The sequence below is a fragment of the Necator americanus genome, chromosome I (assembly GCF_031761385.1).
Source record: "Necator americanus strain Aroian chromosome I, whole genome shotgun sequence".
In the NCBI taxonomy this organism is placed as follows: Eukaryota; Metazoa; Nematoda; class Chromadorea; order Rhabditida; family Ancylostomatidae; genus Necator; species Necator americanus.
The window spans coordinates 14,285,707-14,302,248 of NC_087371.1; the positions used below are offsets into that span (position 1 = coordinate 14,285,707).

Genomic DNA, 16,542 nt, shown 5'->3' on the forward strand with positions numbered 1-16,542 from the left:
TCTTGTTTTCCTTTGCATTTAATCCTTCTAGATGATTTTGACGGTCAGTTCTAAAGGTGGCAAGTAAGATTCGTGGGCCCTTTAGCCCTTAAAGAGACGTATCAAATGTATAGTATGTATAGGGTAGAGATAGCCTTATTTAGTGATGAGTTATTGATAATTGATATTATGATTCTTCATACGTTCCAGTGATTCGTACATACTATCAGTTGTGTGTCCCCCCTACATAAGCAACTGAATCGTTGTGTTTTTTCATGTTAGCCTTGCTTTCCACACATCAGATCTCCGTTCCGTGTACGCGTAAATGTTAGTCAGTCGGCAAGTATTTCTTGTATCAGAGATTCGTGATGTTGTATTGAAGTTGTTGTAGTTCACTGTCTTGTAAGGTTGGTTGCTCTATTCAGGATTACTTCCATGTTTGCTCCTACGTTACTAGAATTGTCACAACTATTACTGTGATTCCTCTCAGCCGTGGAATAGCAGTAAAATATCACTCGTTGAGCTCTTGTTTTCTTTCAGATACAGGTTCTGTCCAGAATTCTATGTAATCTTTATGGGTTCTCTGAAAGAATAGTCTTCAACATTTGAAGTATTTCCACTTGATGTTCCGGAAATTGTTGTTCAGTTAGAATTATTTATGTGAGTGCTGTAGAATCTGCTAAGTGAGAAGAATAATGAAGAATTCTATCGTCCTTGTTGTTGAATAATTATTTGAGACATGGGCCATTAATTAACAGTTAGAGATGAAACACACTCATAATCGGAATTTTCGAATTGTTCGCTACTCTTTTACTTTTTTTCGTTTTCTCGCGAAGAATTACCGTGCCTACCTAAATCAGTTGGTTCCAACAAATCATCGTGTGGCTGACGTACACGTTCAAAAAACCTCGAACGATCCTGTATTGAAGTTGGATTTATGGCCGCACCCAAAATGGACTGCTTAAAACGTAACGTTTCCTTAAAGAGGTCAAGTGGAGTAGGTAACATAATTAATTTATTTCTCAGTAGTTGAGTGCGTTTATTTTGCACATGCATATTGTGCAATACTAATGGTTCCTATTGTGTTGTGCTGTTATTATTATGTTATCATCAAGGTCTTTGATGTGTGTTTCCGTCTTCTTTCTTCTGTTCAGACCTGCTGAATACATGGGCAGATGGCAGAAGAGATAGAAATGCAGAGTATAGCCGGGTCAACACGGCCTGAGGTTCGGTGCAAATCCGTAAACACCTGGTGCGAGGCGGTGGAGGTAGGGGTTTGAATCGAGGCTGGACTATCGCTAGCTTCACTTGTACTACAGCGACGAGTGGTGCTAATGTGGGTCCCACGTCGCATCGAGTTCTCCCGGTTAAGCAGCTGCACCGATATTCACATCGTTTTGATCCAACTGCAATTCGTAGGCATTGAACCTGAACCAAAACCTAACCACGAGAAGTATTATACATTAAGCAAAATGTAACGATTACAGCATTTCAAAATATGTGGGGAAATCAAATAAAAGACATATAAGAATAATAAAATAAATAAAGACAGAAGAAAGAAAACCTCCAGAGATATAGATGCAGAGCATTAAGGAACTTTTCGAAATCACTAGGTAGTCCTTAGATTATGGTGGCAGTTACAAAGTCTAATAATGAAGATCTCGGTTTGAGAGAGAAGAGGCCAGAAGGTATCTATTTAGAAACTAAGTTTCCTAGCTGAACTTTCTAACTGGGACTTAGAGGACGTAGCTTTTTTTCCAGAAGTGCGTCAGAAAGCTGTCAGGAATGCAAAAATGAAATGTGTTATCCGCACAAAAATAAACTGAGAATTTAACTCTACTCTATTAACAAGGAATGACAAAGTGAATAGAGAAGAGAGAGTTAGATGAATATTCAGCGAAGTTTTCTAGAATAGTAGATCACATGGACCATGGTTCAATATCACTGGGTCATCATTTACTAGAGGTTTTAGAAAACAAGTGAATGAATTGGAAATTTATCAACCAATTTCCTATGGTTCAATTTTTATGCATTTTGAACGGTATCCCCTGGGTGCAGCAGTATGCATATCATTTCCGATCGATATCACCCATCGATTTCTTCCGTCCACAATTTTCCACAACAAACGGTCGCTTTCAGTTTCATGGGGTTACATTTTGGGCTATAGATGATATTTGTAACAAATTTTAATCGGTGTTTTAATCATCAATGTTTGTATAGTAAATCATCAGTTCTTTCCTCTTTATGAAATTCTATATTTCAGTATTTATAAGTACTACGTATAATGATAAAAATATGGAATGTGTAATATGTAGGATGTACTATGAATGACATACGTTTCGAAAACGAGTTGTTCGGGTTGATGATATTAAACAAATGTGGAGTCAGTTCTTTTGAAATCTGTCTTCCAAAATGACAGATTGTGTTTTGTTATTTATGGCGCGAAGTATAGTAGGGTCAAAACGACATGAAGGATCGGTGGATCGTAGCGGTTATGGTTGCAGTTCGTGATGGTCCCACGTCGATTTCAACCGTTAGTCATATTGTGTTGCATCGAGCGCACTTCCCAACGCAACTGCGCAAGGCTTCAAGCCGTTTTCACCCCATTATATAACGTCCCCTCCCCCATCTCTCCAACTACACTTTCCTCGTCTTTACTCCGCTGTAACTTTTCTTTCGAATGATGATCGTCCTATGTATTTATGAATTTTAGCGATGAAACCGTCATTTTATTTCCCGTCGAATCATTTGGAGCAATACAATCCGTGGTAAGACTTCGAGGAAATCATTAGTTTTGTTTTGAACTATTGGGGATCCTTTATTCCTCCGTCGGTTTTACGTACTCTTAGTTTGCGTGTAGATGAAAGACCTACAATCGGCTATAAATAGACATACGAGCGATACCACAGATCTTAAGGGATTGCTCCAGAGTTGTTCACAAGAATGAACTCCACCTGTTGCAGAATGCCTTTTTCTTTCGCAGCTAGTGCTTCGAGACCGATTTTAATTCTCTAGAGCGTACGTGAACTGCGTTCTGGCTGTCTGCGTAAAGGTAGCAACGGAACTGGTCTCATGCCACCGCTCTGGATGCTGTTATCCATAGATAACGCGATTATAAAGCTGCGATATCGAAGGAAGATCTGATGATCAGCTGTTTTGAATTTGTCGTTACGAACAAGACAGTCGTCGGGATCTTTGGCGCCATTTGTGTTCCGGACGACTAAATCACTTTTCGAAACAGTTCTGTCAGGAATCCCCGAGTAGGGGTGAAGTGTCGTTGAGGAGGGGGAAGGGGCTCAAAGGCGCACTTATTTCTCGAAGTAAATAATCAAATCAATCAGGGCCCTAAGCATTAGTCTTAGAAGACCTATGACATGTAAACTTAAGTTACTAAGAGAAAAAAGTAAGCTAGAGCTTCGGAAAATAACGGCGCCACTGAGTGCTCCCCCCTCCCAACGACATTTTCCCTCCGAGTAGTTTGTTCACATTTGATGAAACATGAATTCGACTTTTGTTTAGGGACCATGCTGGTCCAGGGTATGATTTCGAAGTTGAATATGGTAATGAAGGCGCTGGTTGCGAGCATGGTTGCCGAACGAGGTGGGCGAATCCGATTATACTAAACAAGGTGCGAAAGTTGCAGTGGTGGTGCATAACTGCTTTCAGAGATGATCACGGCACGCAGGAATGTCAGCGAGAATACATCGACTATCACCGTTCAAACGGCAGTTGTAGTAGTGAAAGTTGTCATCGACGTGGTTCTGACGACTGGAGCGACAATAGCCCTTCTCCTTCCAGCTGCATCTATGACCGCTGGATGGATGAGGACCATGATGACACCATGAAGAGTAATTCTGTTTGCGGATGTCGTGTGTCGAATTATAAGATGGAGTATGTCCTTTAGTTCAAGCACTAAGAGCATGTTGACAATAGCGCTTACAAGAAAACTGTTCGGAAAAGTACTTGTAATTCTTTAATCCACTATCGGGGGGCGGTCGTTAGGTACCCGCAGCCGAATAAGTGCCTGCAGAAGTGGCTGTCGGTAGGCTGGAGCAGGCATATTTCAGTCCACTTATGATCATTAAGCCACGCCCATCCATCACCACGTCAATGAGGTGATGTGCCGTGTTTGTATTGCAACTTAGTGATGGAGTTGACTTCTAGGAAGGTTCAAAGAACAAAAAAGTACCAACGTAGCAAGTGGAAAAGACGTACAAAATTAAAATGCTAGAAATGAAGAAAGAACGTAGAAGATTTGTGCAAGAAAAAACAACATCAGAAAACATAAATGAAGCTGAAAGTTGAAAACGTTCCAAAATAAAAGTTAAAAGGTCTAGAAACGAGAACCTGGTTTTTGAAAGTTGTAGATTTGTGATTGAGATAAAAAAACTATGCAGAAGATAAAGATGTATAGTTGTACTTATACAGACTATTTAATCCGTGTGAGATACTGCAGCAGTTTGTAAAATTTCCGATTTGTTTGTTCTGCATAAATAAAACACTATTATTTTCTATTTCTGGGATTTCGTGTGCAATCGTTCGATGTATCCCTATTCGTAAGCGATCGATACTCCGTACAGAAACAACATCAAAGATAACGTGCTCCTGCGATGCATAATTCGCACCTCATTAGACGATGAGGGCCGAAGATGGACGATGTGATGGGCGGGGCGTAAGGCGAACACAGCGCAATGCTCTGCTGACGCTATTAACTGCTGCGCAGGGCAATTAACGAAAGCCGCTGCCAGTCGTTTCCCCAAGGATAAGTTGTCGCAGGTACCTAACGATACGCACCCGCCACTGTCTTGCACTGTTGCAATGTAAAATGATTGCACAGCGTTGCTAAATCAAATACTTTTGAAAGGGTGGGAATGAAGATTGATTAATCACTGCAATAAACAATACCAACAAATCCTCATCGAAATACAATTTTAAGAAAGCGTTCAATATTTGCCAATAGAGTAGGAGAGGGACATTCCTTTAGTGTCGCAAGTAGTCCAGTAAAACCCAAATTAAAAAAAAGTGGCAGGAATTCTCTGCAGTTGCTGTTTTCAAATATGTTTTTTCAATGCTTTTCTAACTGTATTTCTGAGAGGTTCACTAGTGATGCCATCTATCCTTTTTGTAACGCAGGAACAATCCCAGTACATTTTCTATCGTTCCACAGGCATTATTCGTTTCGACTCATCTATTTTGGCGACTCTCATAAGTTGTCAACTTTGACCATTCTCGAAAAAGCAAAACGACTCGGTAAGGCGCTGATCCTGTGAAAGAGATCAACGCGCGTTATTACAACTATGGCGCTCAAACTGCAATTACTGGATTCCTGGGCTTGTTTCCTTCTCAAGATTTGTTTATTGAAGTTATTCTTCTTGCATACTGCTGTAGAGTACAGTATGGTCGTGCAGTGAAACGGCGGTGCAAAATAGTAGTCGAAGATATGTTGAGCTATTTTTTCCCTCGATGAACATGAGTTAAAGGCATCACATCACGAATCTGACGTGATATGGATTTCCGATGGTCAGAGCCTATACGCGGTCGTAGGATGCAGAAACGTTTGGAATCCCGCTTATTTCTTCCCAATCGCCGTAAAAAACTGTCCGGAATATGCGGCTTCGACCGTTTCGGGGCACTGTTTTCTACAATGAGTTCTATTGGAGCGCGCCAGTCCTGTGCGCGCCGCATCTTCCGGGCCGTTTTTTTACGGTAATTAAGAAGAAGTGGATGGAATCACCTTCTTCCCCACAATCTACGACCCCGTATAGGCATAACACAATTGAAACCCGTGCCACACCATAATCGTGGGATGATGCCTTTAATGAGAAAGGGTGGACGTCAGGCTTGCGCAGCAATATTTTAAATGCAGCTTTCCACCACCACGCAGTCAGCGATCTCGTCACGTCAATTTACCGAACAAATCTCGAGATGATATTCTGCTCTGAAAAGCGTTGTCTCTCCTGCAGGCACTACTGTGGAAGCCATTATGAAGAAAGCGGAGATTCGAGCGGTTCTTGGCATCATTCACAAGGAAGATTGACGCGTGAAGAGTGGCGACGTCTTGAGTGGAAGTTGGTGGTTCTCTTCATTCGTTTCTAGTGTAATGCTTATTAAGACCCTATAATTTTGTACAAGACATCACTACTATAATGCTTAAAAGGAGCAATCCTCTAGAAATGTGCCGAGATATCACTCCTACTTTATTTTTCTCGCTTTGTTGTCTTCTTCTTTTTTTCTTGTTTCGATGTTCCTTCTTCATTTATGGATTTCTTATTGATGATCTGTGCAATTGGAACAAACAGGGAGCTCAAGAAGGAGTTACAAAAGGAAATACGTAACTTCAAAGGACACTATTGCCGTCATTGCTCCCATTGTTCATCTTCGAATTATTCACGTCCTGATTATCACCTCCAGTGCTCCACTTCTCAAGAGTTCTGGTAAAATTCTCTATAGCATTCGGAAAAGCCTGCAATACTTCCGAATACCGTTACAGTGGCTCCGAAAGCTCCCTCCCGGACTGGAAAAAAAGTGAGAGCTCATGTTCTGGGATTGAGGATTGCAGTTTCTCTCCTGATCACTTGAGCTCCACAAACTCCTCACTACATTCTAGGGTTCATCATGGTCATGAGAATGAATGTAGGTTAGTGCCTGACTTTCTTCCAATTCACATATATTCCAAAATTTCTTTTTTGTTGAACAGCGTTGTCGGCAATCGGAAAATCGTTCCTGAAATTCAAACTGGAGGAGAGGATCAGTGGTATACACAGGGAGGAACTCAGGTATATAAGAGTCAAACTTGCAAACGCGTACGAATGGGGCAAATTTTATTTGAGAGAAAGTATTAGACTTATCTTTTCGACTTATTTTAACTTGTTTTCAGGTCTATTCCTTTTAGGACTTCCAAAAAAAGGTCTTTTCCCAGCTTACACTCGCTGATCTTTTTTCCAGGCTCACATCAAACAGCCCATTTGTGAAAAAAATGTTTTCAAAGGTTTTAGTAGGTTGCTCACTGCAACCAAAACAAACATTCTTTTTCACAAACTAAAGTTTGCAGAAAAAGAAGTTTTCGGTGACCTTTTCTATACTTATCTGTAAGAGGTTTTATTTGAGCCTTGAAATGTTCAATTTAATCTAAGTTTTTAAATCTGGATCAGAAGCTCGACAAAACGTTCGAAAGTGATTCACAACAAAAAAGCTTCGAACGCACAGAGTACCCAAGTGGAGTTCAAACGGATGATAGAAAAGGCTTAAAAACAAGCAGCGGTACTGGTGGGTTCGTGTATGTTTAATTTCTCGCTGTAAAATATACCGCATTTTTCTGACAATTACATCTTTATTGAGAGCATTGATCCATGATATTCCTCGAACTGAAAGGTGGAGCAAAACTTCTTAACTTATGTCCTTCATACATCACCTTAAAGTAGCTTGCCTTACCTCAAAGAGAACCATAATTCAGATTAAAAGGGTCGTTCAAGAAGGATGTAGATTTTCTAAGAGGTTTTACGCGCTAGTTACTTGCCATTGTTGCTCTTCTTGTCCTTGTTCAATTATTCATTTGATTTTTTTTGAGCTAGTGAGTCTGTATCACTTAACCCCTGTTTACCCCCACTTATCAAGAGGCGCTAATTTGGTTTTACTGACCAGCAGCTGTCCATGCTTGTAAAGTTACAGACAAAAGGCGACCTCAACTGATTGGTTTAAAATCGAAGTCGGTGTTCGTTGGCGGTTAGCTTTCCAAAAAAAAAACTGTTTTGAGAGGAGATTTTTTTCGCTTGCTTTTTGCTAATATATATATATATATATTGATAGGAGTGCGTTAAGCTAACAAACGTTAGGAAACACGCTTGAAGTGTTTTTCATCTGCGCCAACGAACCTCTGCTAGGTGTGAAGAAAAAGTTGTTGAATGCGTTTGCTTCGTAAATAGTGTGCATCAATAACTCTCAACTTTTTAGATATCGCATTCACCTTCTTGTGCAAAGTCTCCCTTTTTAGCGTCATTTATTTGAGTTGGAACACATTTTATTATGCTCCTGACAAATTTATCCCATTGCCAGTTTCCCTGTCTGTCTAGTTTGAAACTCCAATGGTATTCGTAGTGCTCTTAAGAAATGGGTAGGAGAGAATGTCATATAGTAGTTATATCCTTATTTTTGCTAGTTTTTGCAGGGGCGAAAAAAATAGAGAAGACGAGTAGTTCGGAAATCACATCAGGGGGGTGTGCAGCGCAGCGCTCCTCGAGATTTAGTGGTGGAGATGTATGCGAGATCATGCTAGCACCGAAAAAAGAGCCAGCATTTCGAGAAGAAAAACGACAGGTACTACTAAGAGGATTTTTCACGGAAATGGCTAAGATCTCATCTTACTTTGGCTCCACAATCACATGGTTGTAATAGGCTTTTTTGTCTACAGGTACAACTACTAACGAATTTCTGGGAGCTCAAAGTTCAGAGCAAAATAGTTTATCGCCACGATGTTGCTGTGTATCTGGGAATTCCAGAGAACCAAAGAGCTTTCGATCTCCTACGTGGCTTTCGTGACGAGTATGTGTTTATTTTTAGTCAGTATTTCCTTTCCAGCAGTCGAAACATTGAAGAGTAATTTTTTTGTCTTGTAGCACTGCGACAGTGGCAAGACGTAAACTCTGCACAGATGCTGTTCGCTACGCTATAGGTTATTACCATATCCTCAGTGAAGGTTCAGCCGTAGTTCACGACGGTGGAGGGATGTTATTTTCATCTGAGAATCTCACACCTGCTTTAAAAGAGGTGTGGACTTCGTAATTTTTGCATCATAGCATTCTAAAAATTGATAACATTTGCTGGATACCTTCGAATATCCAAAGACATTGTTGAGATGTGAATTTGTGGTGATTTCAGTATGATGGTGTTCTTCCAATTACTGTGCATGAGTTGGAGTATGAATACTACCGCTTCATAAGAGATGATGTTAGGAGGCATATAAACAAAATAACCATTGAGATTACGCCCTGTCGAGAAGCGGTTTCTTCGTTCGATATGGCGAATTTGTCGTCGCAAGTAGGAACTACTAAATTCATTTGATTATACTTTTTGTCATGATTCTTTTGGTTCTTCTGAATAATCGTAACTGGGGGACGATCGATCGGTCATGGAAGCAGTTCTACGAACTTGTCACCAATCAGGATGCAGTACTCAGGTGAATAACTCTTGTTCTCTACAGTTATTTCAAGCGGGAACTCCGGTTTGATTCAGTGGTCGGTTTACACCGTTTGGAGCCGGGTCATTATTCTATTGCCGGCCGACTTCTGAACAGATTGGTTACGGTTATGAGAGATTTGCTGGAGCTCGCAAAGGGATTAAGTGAGTTATATTATAGCCAAAAATCGCGTCTATGACGTCTTAATGGAAGCTGATATACACATCACAACCCGTGAAAGTTACGGATTCTATCGATTTTGTGACTAGTTACTTTAGTTGTTGCTACTGTATTAGTTTGTGTTCTTTGTGAGAAGTACGGAAACTCTACAGATTCCGTTTGCTACTACTATGTTTTTGTTAGGATTCATGCTGTATGTCAAGAGCCTGCTGGGATTCCATTGCTTTTTTTAAAATCATATCTTAAACTTTCAGGTTCATTGAAGGAAAAAAAACAGGTGCCAATGACGTGGTGGCTGCGCTGCTGCTTGACCGTAAGAAATAATTTCAAGTTAAAAAAAAAACAAGTAACAAGTAACTTAACAAGTTTTTTTTTGTGGAAAATTTCTCTTCTCTGCAGTATGATTACTCTCAAAGGAGAGCACTTGGATGAAAGCGTTCAAACTCATCTCATTCATTTAAAATCTTCTATGGATGAAATCAAAATTGTCACTTTAATTGTGCACTGGAAAACTGCTTCGTATGTTTGGTCATATGCGTTAATGATTCCGTCCACTGCTATCTGTGGTGATAATCTAACAGCATGGTACTTATAACGTTTGAAAAATAGTTTGAGGAGATCTGCGTCATTCCTCCCAAGATTGCGGAATGATTCTTCCGGTTTTTTATAGAGTGGCTTACTGATCTCCTTTTCTTCTGTTTTCGAAAGACGACTTGCGTCTACTGTTATTCGAGTGCTCTAGCTTTCTATCGCATAATAAACCTTGGCTTATAGAGCAGAGTAATTTGCTTTAGAAAGCTGTAAATGCTAAATAAAAGGAAGGATATAGTTTCATTTTTGTAGACCTAACTAGTGTAATGCAGACTTCAGTAGCTGACTATAGAATACCGTTTGTAGATCGAATGGGGACTTTCTTCAAGAAACAAGCTGTTGTGACTAGTGTCCGAGATATCCATGGATTAAGAAACGTTGAGATGTTCGACTTTTCTATGAATGAAAACGGTCGTATGAATTCCAAATGGAGCGAAGTAAACCAGTACATAAGAGGTTCTCGAATGCTTTCCAGATGAATCACACTATGCCCCTGAAAAGGTGAAATTTTAGGGGTGCGAATGAACTATGATGGATTTGGCTCATCGTTCAGCTTCATTGCAAGTGGGATTAGTAAAGAACCTATTGAGAATTTGAAGGATACTCTGACGACTAAGTGAGTTCTTTACCAGTTAATGTCACCGGTAGTGCGTTTGATTGAGTTAGAACAAACATTGTATTGCATTCAGCACGAAGGCAGAGGTCAGGGTGTTGTCGAAATTTGCCGGCGCAAATATCCGTATAAATCCGAATTGGCCGGCCGTTGTGTTTAGAACACAAACACGTTGTCATTACTTTCCTATGGAACTGGTCCAAATCGCTGCTAATCAACGGGTACCGTTAGAGAAGCAACTACTGGCAAATTCGGTTAGCTGCTGTATAAGAAGAAGTGCGCGAAAATCCAACCTGAAACACTACATTCAGGCATCTCGCGCAGATAGGCCCGAGGTTCGGTTGGAAAAGATCTACTCAGTCTTGGAAGCCCTGAACCTTCATGATAGCGGTTGTAAGAATCAGTTTTTAAGAGCGTAAGGAGCTTGGTACAATCTTAGCGTTGGCTCCTAAGAGAAGTTACAGAGAAGACCATTTCAGTTTCGGAATTTCGGTAGCCGCGAGACCTATGGAAGTACTTGGATTTAGACGTGAACCACCTGGTGTTCTCTTTGCCGATCAAAATGAATGTGTCATTGATGATTCCAAGGTATTCGGCATACCATTGTTTTTATTTGTTCTCGTACACTCCTTTTTTGACTGCGTGCATTGACTTCTGCTCAATCATCATCTGGCTGAAATTTCTCACGTTACTGAATGCAGTGTAACTGGCGTTCGAAGAGTGATGCGAAGTTCGTTGATGGTGGGAATGTTGACCGTATCATTATTGTTCACAGCGATGAGACAGCAAGACTTCCTCGGTCAGCACTTTTTTTTACTCCAAAAGTGAGGTATCGTTCCTAAAGAATTTTTACAGCATTGTTCGAGATGTTCTGATTACCATGTTTCAACTCCGAGGAATGCGATGTCGAATGTTTGAAGCGGCGTTCCTTAGCTGCAGAAACATATACGAAATGGAACACCAATTGGAACAAGTTAGTTGTTCCATTTTAACTAATTTCTTCATCCAAGTACCGACATTATTTGTTGATTTGTTATTTTGATCTTAATTGCTCTTATATTTGAACACAGTGAATGTCACTATTTCTACTCTCGGCGTCAAAATTATTTCCTCGAATGACAACAGTGCATTTGCCTCAAATCGTGCACTTTCTCTGCTTGACACAGATCCCCTTCTTCCTCTAAGATGAACGTGAGTCGGTGGTTTCCTAGTAGAGAAGATAGGTTTTCGGTACAGATAAGATTAAATATAGTACTGCATGGGACACGCCCATCTATTATAAGTCGGTTGAAATCAACATAAATCAGGCGCATCGGCCTTTTGCTTACTTTTATGTCATCCTCTCCCTATATTTCGACTTATAATTAATTTACCTTGACTATATTACCTCCACAATTTCATCTGAATCATTACCTCATCAAAAATTCTTTTCAAGGACTTCGTGAAGAAATCTGACCACCGAGTCGGCTTTCTTCCTTTAGTACGCTTAATATCACGTGGAACCCAGTTGCTCACAGCTCTGATACAACGGTTGTCGTCAAAGCGCATCACGCGTGCGGCCTACATCATTTTTACTTTCCTTGGAAAACGCGGCGAAGTCTTTAATCGGTGGCGTAGGAGTGGACTTCGAATCCCTTCTTTCACTTGTGTAAAGCGTGATACTCTCACCATCACCATTTCAAATGCGCGTTCTATGGCGCTGATCGCCTTTTCACCCTGTTTGCCCAGGTTTCTGAAGCTGTTTGGGACTAAACTTTAGCGGGAACAACGAGTGGAATGTGCGGTATGGATTCGATAAGTTCAGTGTTAGATTAGAATTGCAGATTTAAATGTTGAAGGTGAGTAAAGAAAGAAATTTTGTAGAGATCAAAATTTGTGTATTGAAGGATAAAAATTGTCTATCGTTAATCAATCCGCTTGGGATGGACCACCCGTTCACATTAATTGAGAAGTTTACGAACGTGTAACTGGCCTATGCAATGATTTGCGGGCCCCAGCCGATGTATCAAGTCAGTGTTTTTATCCCCCAGACAAGCCTGGTACCAATTTAGTGACTCCAGGATGAAAGGCTTGGTAAGCACTAGGGCAGTTTCGAACTTCCGATCGATCGTGTAGACACCGGAACTTCGCACCAACTGTGCTAAACCCGCCTTTTATGTATTATTGAGGATATTAACATGTCAAAACGATATGAAGTCCAGCGCAGTTGCCCAAGCGACTGAAAATATGTCCCTTTTTGTATTTGTTTGATCACCTTGATCACCTTGACTCCCGTTGATCTTCGAACTGGTCGAGCGGGCGCCAGTAATTCTTCCATTTGTCCCGATCGCGTGCCAGAGTAGCCCAGTGGTTCCTCCTTTCGCGTGGGACACGAAGAGCATCATATTTTTCTTTGAAGGACTTCGTGAAGAAATCTGACCATCGGGTCGGCCGTCTTCCTGTAGTGCGCTTAACATCGCGGGGAACCCAGTCGCTCACGGCTCTGGTCCAACGGTTGTCATTAAAGCGCATCACGTGTCCGGCCCACCTTATTTTACTTTCCTTGGCAAACGCGGCGGCTTCTCTAATCTTCGGAGAACGGTAAAGAGGGTCCCGGCGGATTCTCCGCGAATGCCTCCGAGGCATAACGTGCCCATTGCATATGCCGGCGGATACGCGAGCATACCTCGAAGAGGTCACGCTCCAGTCGTTCATGAAGACGCAGACAACCGTCTTAGATGTTCTTCTAGCCACAGAGACGCAGAAAACTGCGGAGTTACAAGAAAATATGCAAAGAAGAGTGGTATGAGCTGTCGAAATTACCGAATAAGTCAAAGAATAATAGTGTTGGATAGAAGTATATGGCATTTTGTATGGTGTTCTAATAAAGAAAGGGAGTGAGTTTGTCTTTATATCACCTTCAGAAAGTCTAGAAATCTTACCAAATTTGAATTCTTTTCCTTCCTGTAAGTTTCAAGAAGTCAGAGATACAGAAGGTTCCTCTACCCAGAAATAAATTAGGGTACAAAAAAGCTTGTGAGTTACAGGATAACGAAAGAAAAGCGAAAATTTTTATGCACGTAATTTGAAGCTACTATTAGGTACATCCTTATCTCATTTTTCACGTGAGGATTTCTCTTGCTTCTGGTACGATTACTAAATTGAGTGAATTATATCCTAGGCGGTGATGCAGCGTATGATTAGCGGTAGATAAGCAGAGTCAGCTATTTAGGTGCTAACGAAAGTGAATCTCTTTAGGACACGCACCATCGCTAATTGTTCTGACGAGGCATGAGCGGGGCATGCTCGAAATTCCGCCGGGACCCTCTTTACACGCAACCCTAATCTTCGATCGTTGACGTAGGAGGGAACTTCGAATCCCGTCCCTCACTTGCGTGAAACGGGATACTCCTAGCATCACTCTCTCAATTGCGCGTTCAGTGACGCTCACCGCGTTTTCTTCCTGCTTGCGAAATGCCCAGGTTTCCGAAGCATAGGTCAAAGCAGGAAGTACGGTGGTGTTGAAGAGGCGAGCACGGAGCCGGGTGTTTCTGGTGTTCTTCACTACATCCTCGATGCTCTTGTACGCTCCCCAAGCCGCTCGTCTCTTCCTGCCCAGCTCGGGGGTCAGGTCGTTCATCATGTTCAGTTCTCGACCCAGATAAACGTAGCTGGTGCATTCAGATATGTTCGTTCCGTTGAGCGTGAATGGGGCATCCGAGACCCATCCGTTCCGCATGAACATCGTCTTTTGTAGATTCAACTGACGACCGATGCATCCACATGTTTCGTCGAATTCGGTCAGCATTCGTTCCGCTTGGCTTGATGCTAAGTGTTATCAGTAAGATGTCATCAGCAAAGCGCAAACGGTGTAGCTGCCGACCATCAACCTTCACTCCCAGGTCGTCCCATTCCAACTTTCGCATTGCGTTCTCGAGGGTAGCTGTGAAAATTTTGGGTGAAATTGTATCACCCTGTCGGACCCCCCTCTTCACGTCAATGATGATGTTCTTGTAGAATGGCGAAATTCCGGTCGTGAAGTTACTGTACAACTCTCGAAGTACCTTTATGTACTGAGTAGGGACGCCTTGGTTGTCCAAGGCTTCCGTCTCAACTGAGTCGAAGGTCTTCTTCAATTCGATGAAGGTGAGACAGAGCGGCATCTTATACTCTCGCGATGCTTCGATGAGTTTCGAAACAGTGTGAATGTAGTCAATCGTGCTGAATCCTTTTCGAAACCCTGCTTGCTCGCATGACTGTCCTTCATCCAATACTTTTTCAGTCCTGTTAAGGATCACTCTTGTAAAGAGCTTATAGATGACGGACAGTAGGCAGATTGGACGATAGTTGCCGATGTCATGTGGATCTCCCTTTCTATACAACAACACGGTCTTGCTGCTCTTCCACTGTTTAGGAACCTTGCATTCCGAGAGATAATGTGTAAAGAGCCTCGCCAGGGTGTTGATGAGTACTGGCGGAAGGTTATTCAGGTATTCTGGTCTTATTCTGTCGGGACCGGGTGCCGCACCATTCCAGAGGTTCTCCCGTCCGAAATACGACATGGTAGCATGTCGTATTTCGGACGGGAGAATCTCTGGAATGACTTGTCCGTCTTCCCTCAGATGGTGAGGAGGCAACTGGACATGGCTGTCGAAGACATCAAAGTAGAAGTCGTAGATGGTTTTCCCCATTCCCCTTCTCGATGCAATGGTTGTTCCCTTCTGGTTCCGGAGAGCTGTAATCGTTGTCTTGCGACTGACGAAGTCTTGACGGGCATAGCGGGTACTCTTTCCCGCCTCTGCGGCTTCAGCCAGCACTTCTGCTCTTCTCTCTTTAAGGTATTCCTTTATCGCCTCTCTGCAAAGCATTGTGAGCTCGGACGTGAGTTCTTGACTCCCTGCGGCTCGTGCTGCTCCATGCTGGCGTATCAGCTCAAGAGTTTCAAGAGACAGACGTCTCTTGGTTGTTTTAAAACCTCAGCCTTCTTCACGCAGTCATGAAGGTGTCTAACGAGCCGGTCATATTCCTCGTCGATGTTGTCCATTGCGGAATCTTCCCAAAAGCCGGCTAGCGTAGCGAAGAGATCCCAGTTGATGATAATCCTGGGATTTCTCTCTCTCTCTGAACTTAGCGGCTTTCTCTGCTCTCCTTGTGAAGGAAAATCTTACTCGGAGGAGGCGATGGTCCGATTCCGTATAGAACTTTGGTACAACAGCGACGTCCGTCAGGCAGAACCTTTTATTGACGATGATGTGGTCTATTTCATTACGGTACCCTCCACTGGGTGACTCCCACGTCCAGCGTAGAGAGGAGGGCTTCTGGAATTGCGACTTCCCATGGATGGTCCTAGTCGTCATGATGAACTCGGAGAGCCTCTCCCCCTGGTCATTCCATTGTAGGCCGTGGGTCCCGATGTGAAGTTCCTCCGGCGTTCTTCTTGGGCCAACTTTGGCGTTGAAATCGCCAATTATGACCTTGTAGAAGGCATGATCTTTTCGGTAGAACTTCTCCAGGTCCATATAGAAAGCTTCGAATTCTTCTTTTTCGTAGCTTGATGTTGGAGCGTAAGCGACGAAGATAGTCAAAGCTGGTGTTAGACCACATCTTCTCATCCGCAGACATCCGATTCGGGTCGTAAGTTGTTCGAAAGAGTCGATGTTCTTTGCCATACTCGTGTTGACGAGGACGCCAACTCCACCAACACCTCTACTGTCGCATGTTCCTAAGAACAGTTCTTCTCCAGCTTCGTATACGGCGTTGAGAGGGTGACGTCGTCTCGTCTCGGTCAGTCCGATGACGTCGTACTTGATCTTCTTGGCTTGCATCATCAGATCTTCGATGACCGCTTCCGATGCAATCGTACTTGTGTTATAAGTACAGATCGCCATCTTAGTCCTTTTCCGTTTTGGTAGCCTACATGACTCCTGCAACCCCGTCCTACCTGGCGCTATCGTACCAAGCTTTCCTCCGGAATCAGGAGACTCTTTTCTATTACTGTGTTTTCTGTAAGAATTTTAAAACCCATGGG

The 16,542-nt window shown here is 42.3% G+C and overlaps 4 protein-coding genes across 9 annotated transcripts; 1 reads left to right on the top strand and 3 right to left on the bottom strand.

Annotated features, from left to right (window-relative positions):
* Positions 1-2,694: 2,694 nt before the first annotated feature.
* Positions 2,695-12,502, top strand: RB195_005529 (uncharacterized protein; the record flags this gene model as incomplete). 4 transcript variants are annotated; one of them, XM_064178084.1, is made up of 23 exons in its annotated part: positions 2,695-2,747; positions 3,499-3,579; positions 3,646-3,870; positions 5,943-6,047; positions 6,279-6,413; positions 6,470-6,616; positions 6,677-6,755; positions 7,131-7,245; positions 8,144-8,292; positions 8,387-8,517; positions 8,592-8,742; positions 8,854-9,012; positions 9,111-9,151; positions 9,208-9,315; positions 9,586-9,644; positions 10,229-10,378; positions 10,436-10,538; positions 10,612-10,789; positions 10,847-10,950; positions 11,015-11,123; positions 11,237-11,334; positions 11,391-11,508; positions 12,422-12,502. In XM_064178084.1, 23 exons carry the CDS (start codon positions 2,695-2,697, stop codon positions 12,500-12,502), a joined length of 2,679 nt encoding a protein of 892 aa, XP_064035167.1. The 4 variants fall into 4 exon arrangements, with proteins under 4 accessions (XP_064035167.1, XP_064035168.1, XP_064035169.1 ...); XM_064178086.1 differs by lacking the exons at positions 9,111-9,151; positions 9,208-9,315; positions 9,586-9,644; ... (6 more) ...; positions 11,391-11,508; positions 12,422-12,502 and having other exon boundaries at positions 8,854-9,036; XM_064178087.1 differs by lacking the exons at positions 2,695-2,747; positions 3,499-3,579; positions 3,646-3,870; ... (7 more) ...; positions 8,592-8,742; positions 8,854-9,012 and having other exon boundaries at positions 9,051-9,151.
* Positions 12,503-12,794: 292 nt separating this feature from the next.
* Positions 12,795-13,229, bottom strand: RB195_005530 (uncharacterized protein; the record flags this gene model as incomplete). The annotated part of the gene is made up of 1 exon (XM_064178088.1): positions 12,795-13,229. The coding sequence occupies one exon, from the start codon at positions 13,227-13,229 to the stop codon at positions 12,795-12,797; it is 435 nt and encodes a 144-aa protein (XP_064035171.1).
* A 520-nt stretch (positions 13,230-13,749) lies between these two features.
* On the bottom strand, positions 13,750-14,157 carry RB195_005531 (uncharacterized protein; the record flags this gene model as incomplete). The annotated part of the gene is made up of 1 exon (XM_064178089.1): positions 13,750-14,157. The coding sequence occupies one exon, from the start codon at positions 14,155-14,157 to the stop codon at positions 13,750-13,752; it is 408 nt and encodes a 135-aa protein (XP_064035173.1).
* Positions 13,750-16,402, bottom strand: RB195_005532 (uncharacterized protein; the record flags this gene model as incomplete). 3 transcript variants are annotated; one of them, XM_064178091.1, is made up of 4 exons in its annotated part: positions 13,750-14,342; positions 14,398-15,433; positions 15,490-15,635; positions 15,789-15,852. In XM_064178091.1, the coding sequence occupies 4 exons, from the start codon at positions 15,850-15,852 to the stop codon at positions 13,750-13,752; spliced, it is 1,839 nt and encodes a 612-aa protein (XP_064035172.1). The 3 variants fall into 3 exon arrangements, with proteins under 3 accessions (XP_064035172.1, XP_064035174.1, XP_013291714.2); XM_064178090.1 differs by lacking the exons at positions 15,490-15,635; positions 15,789-15,852 and having other exon boundaries at positions 14,195-15,382; XM_013436260.2 differs by lacking the exons at positions 13,750-14,342; positions 14,398-15,433 and having other exon boundaries at positions 15,533-16,402.
* Between the last annotated feature and the right edge of the window lie 140 nt (positions 16,403-16,542).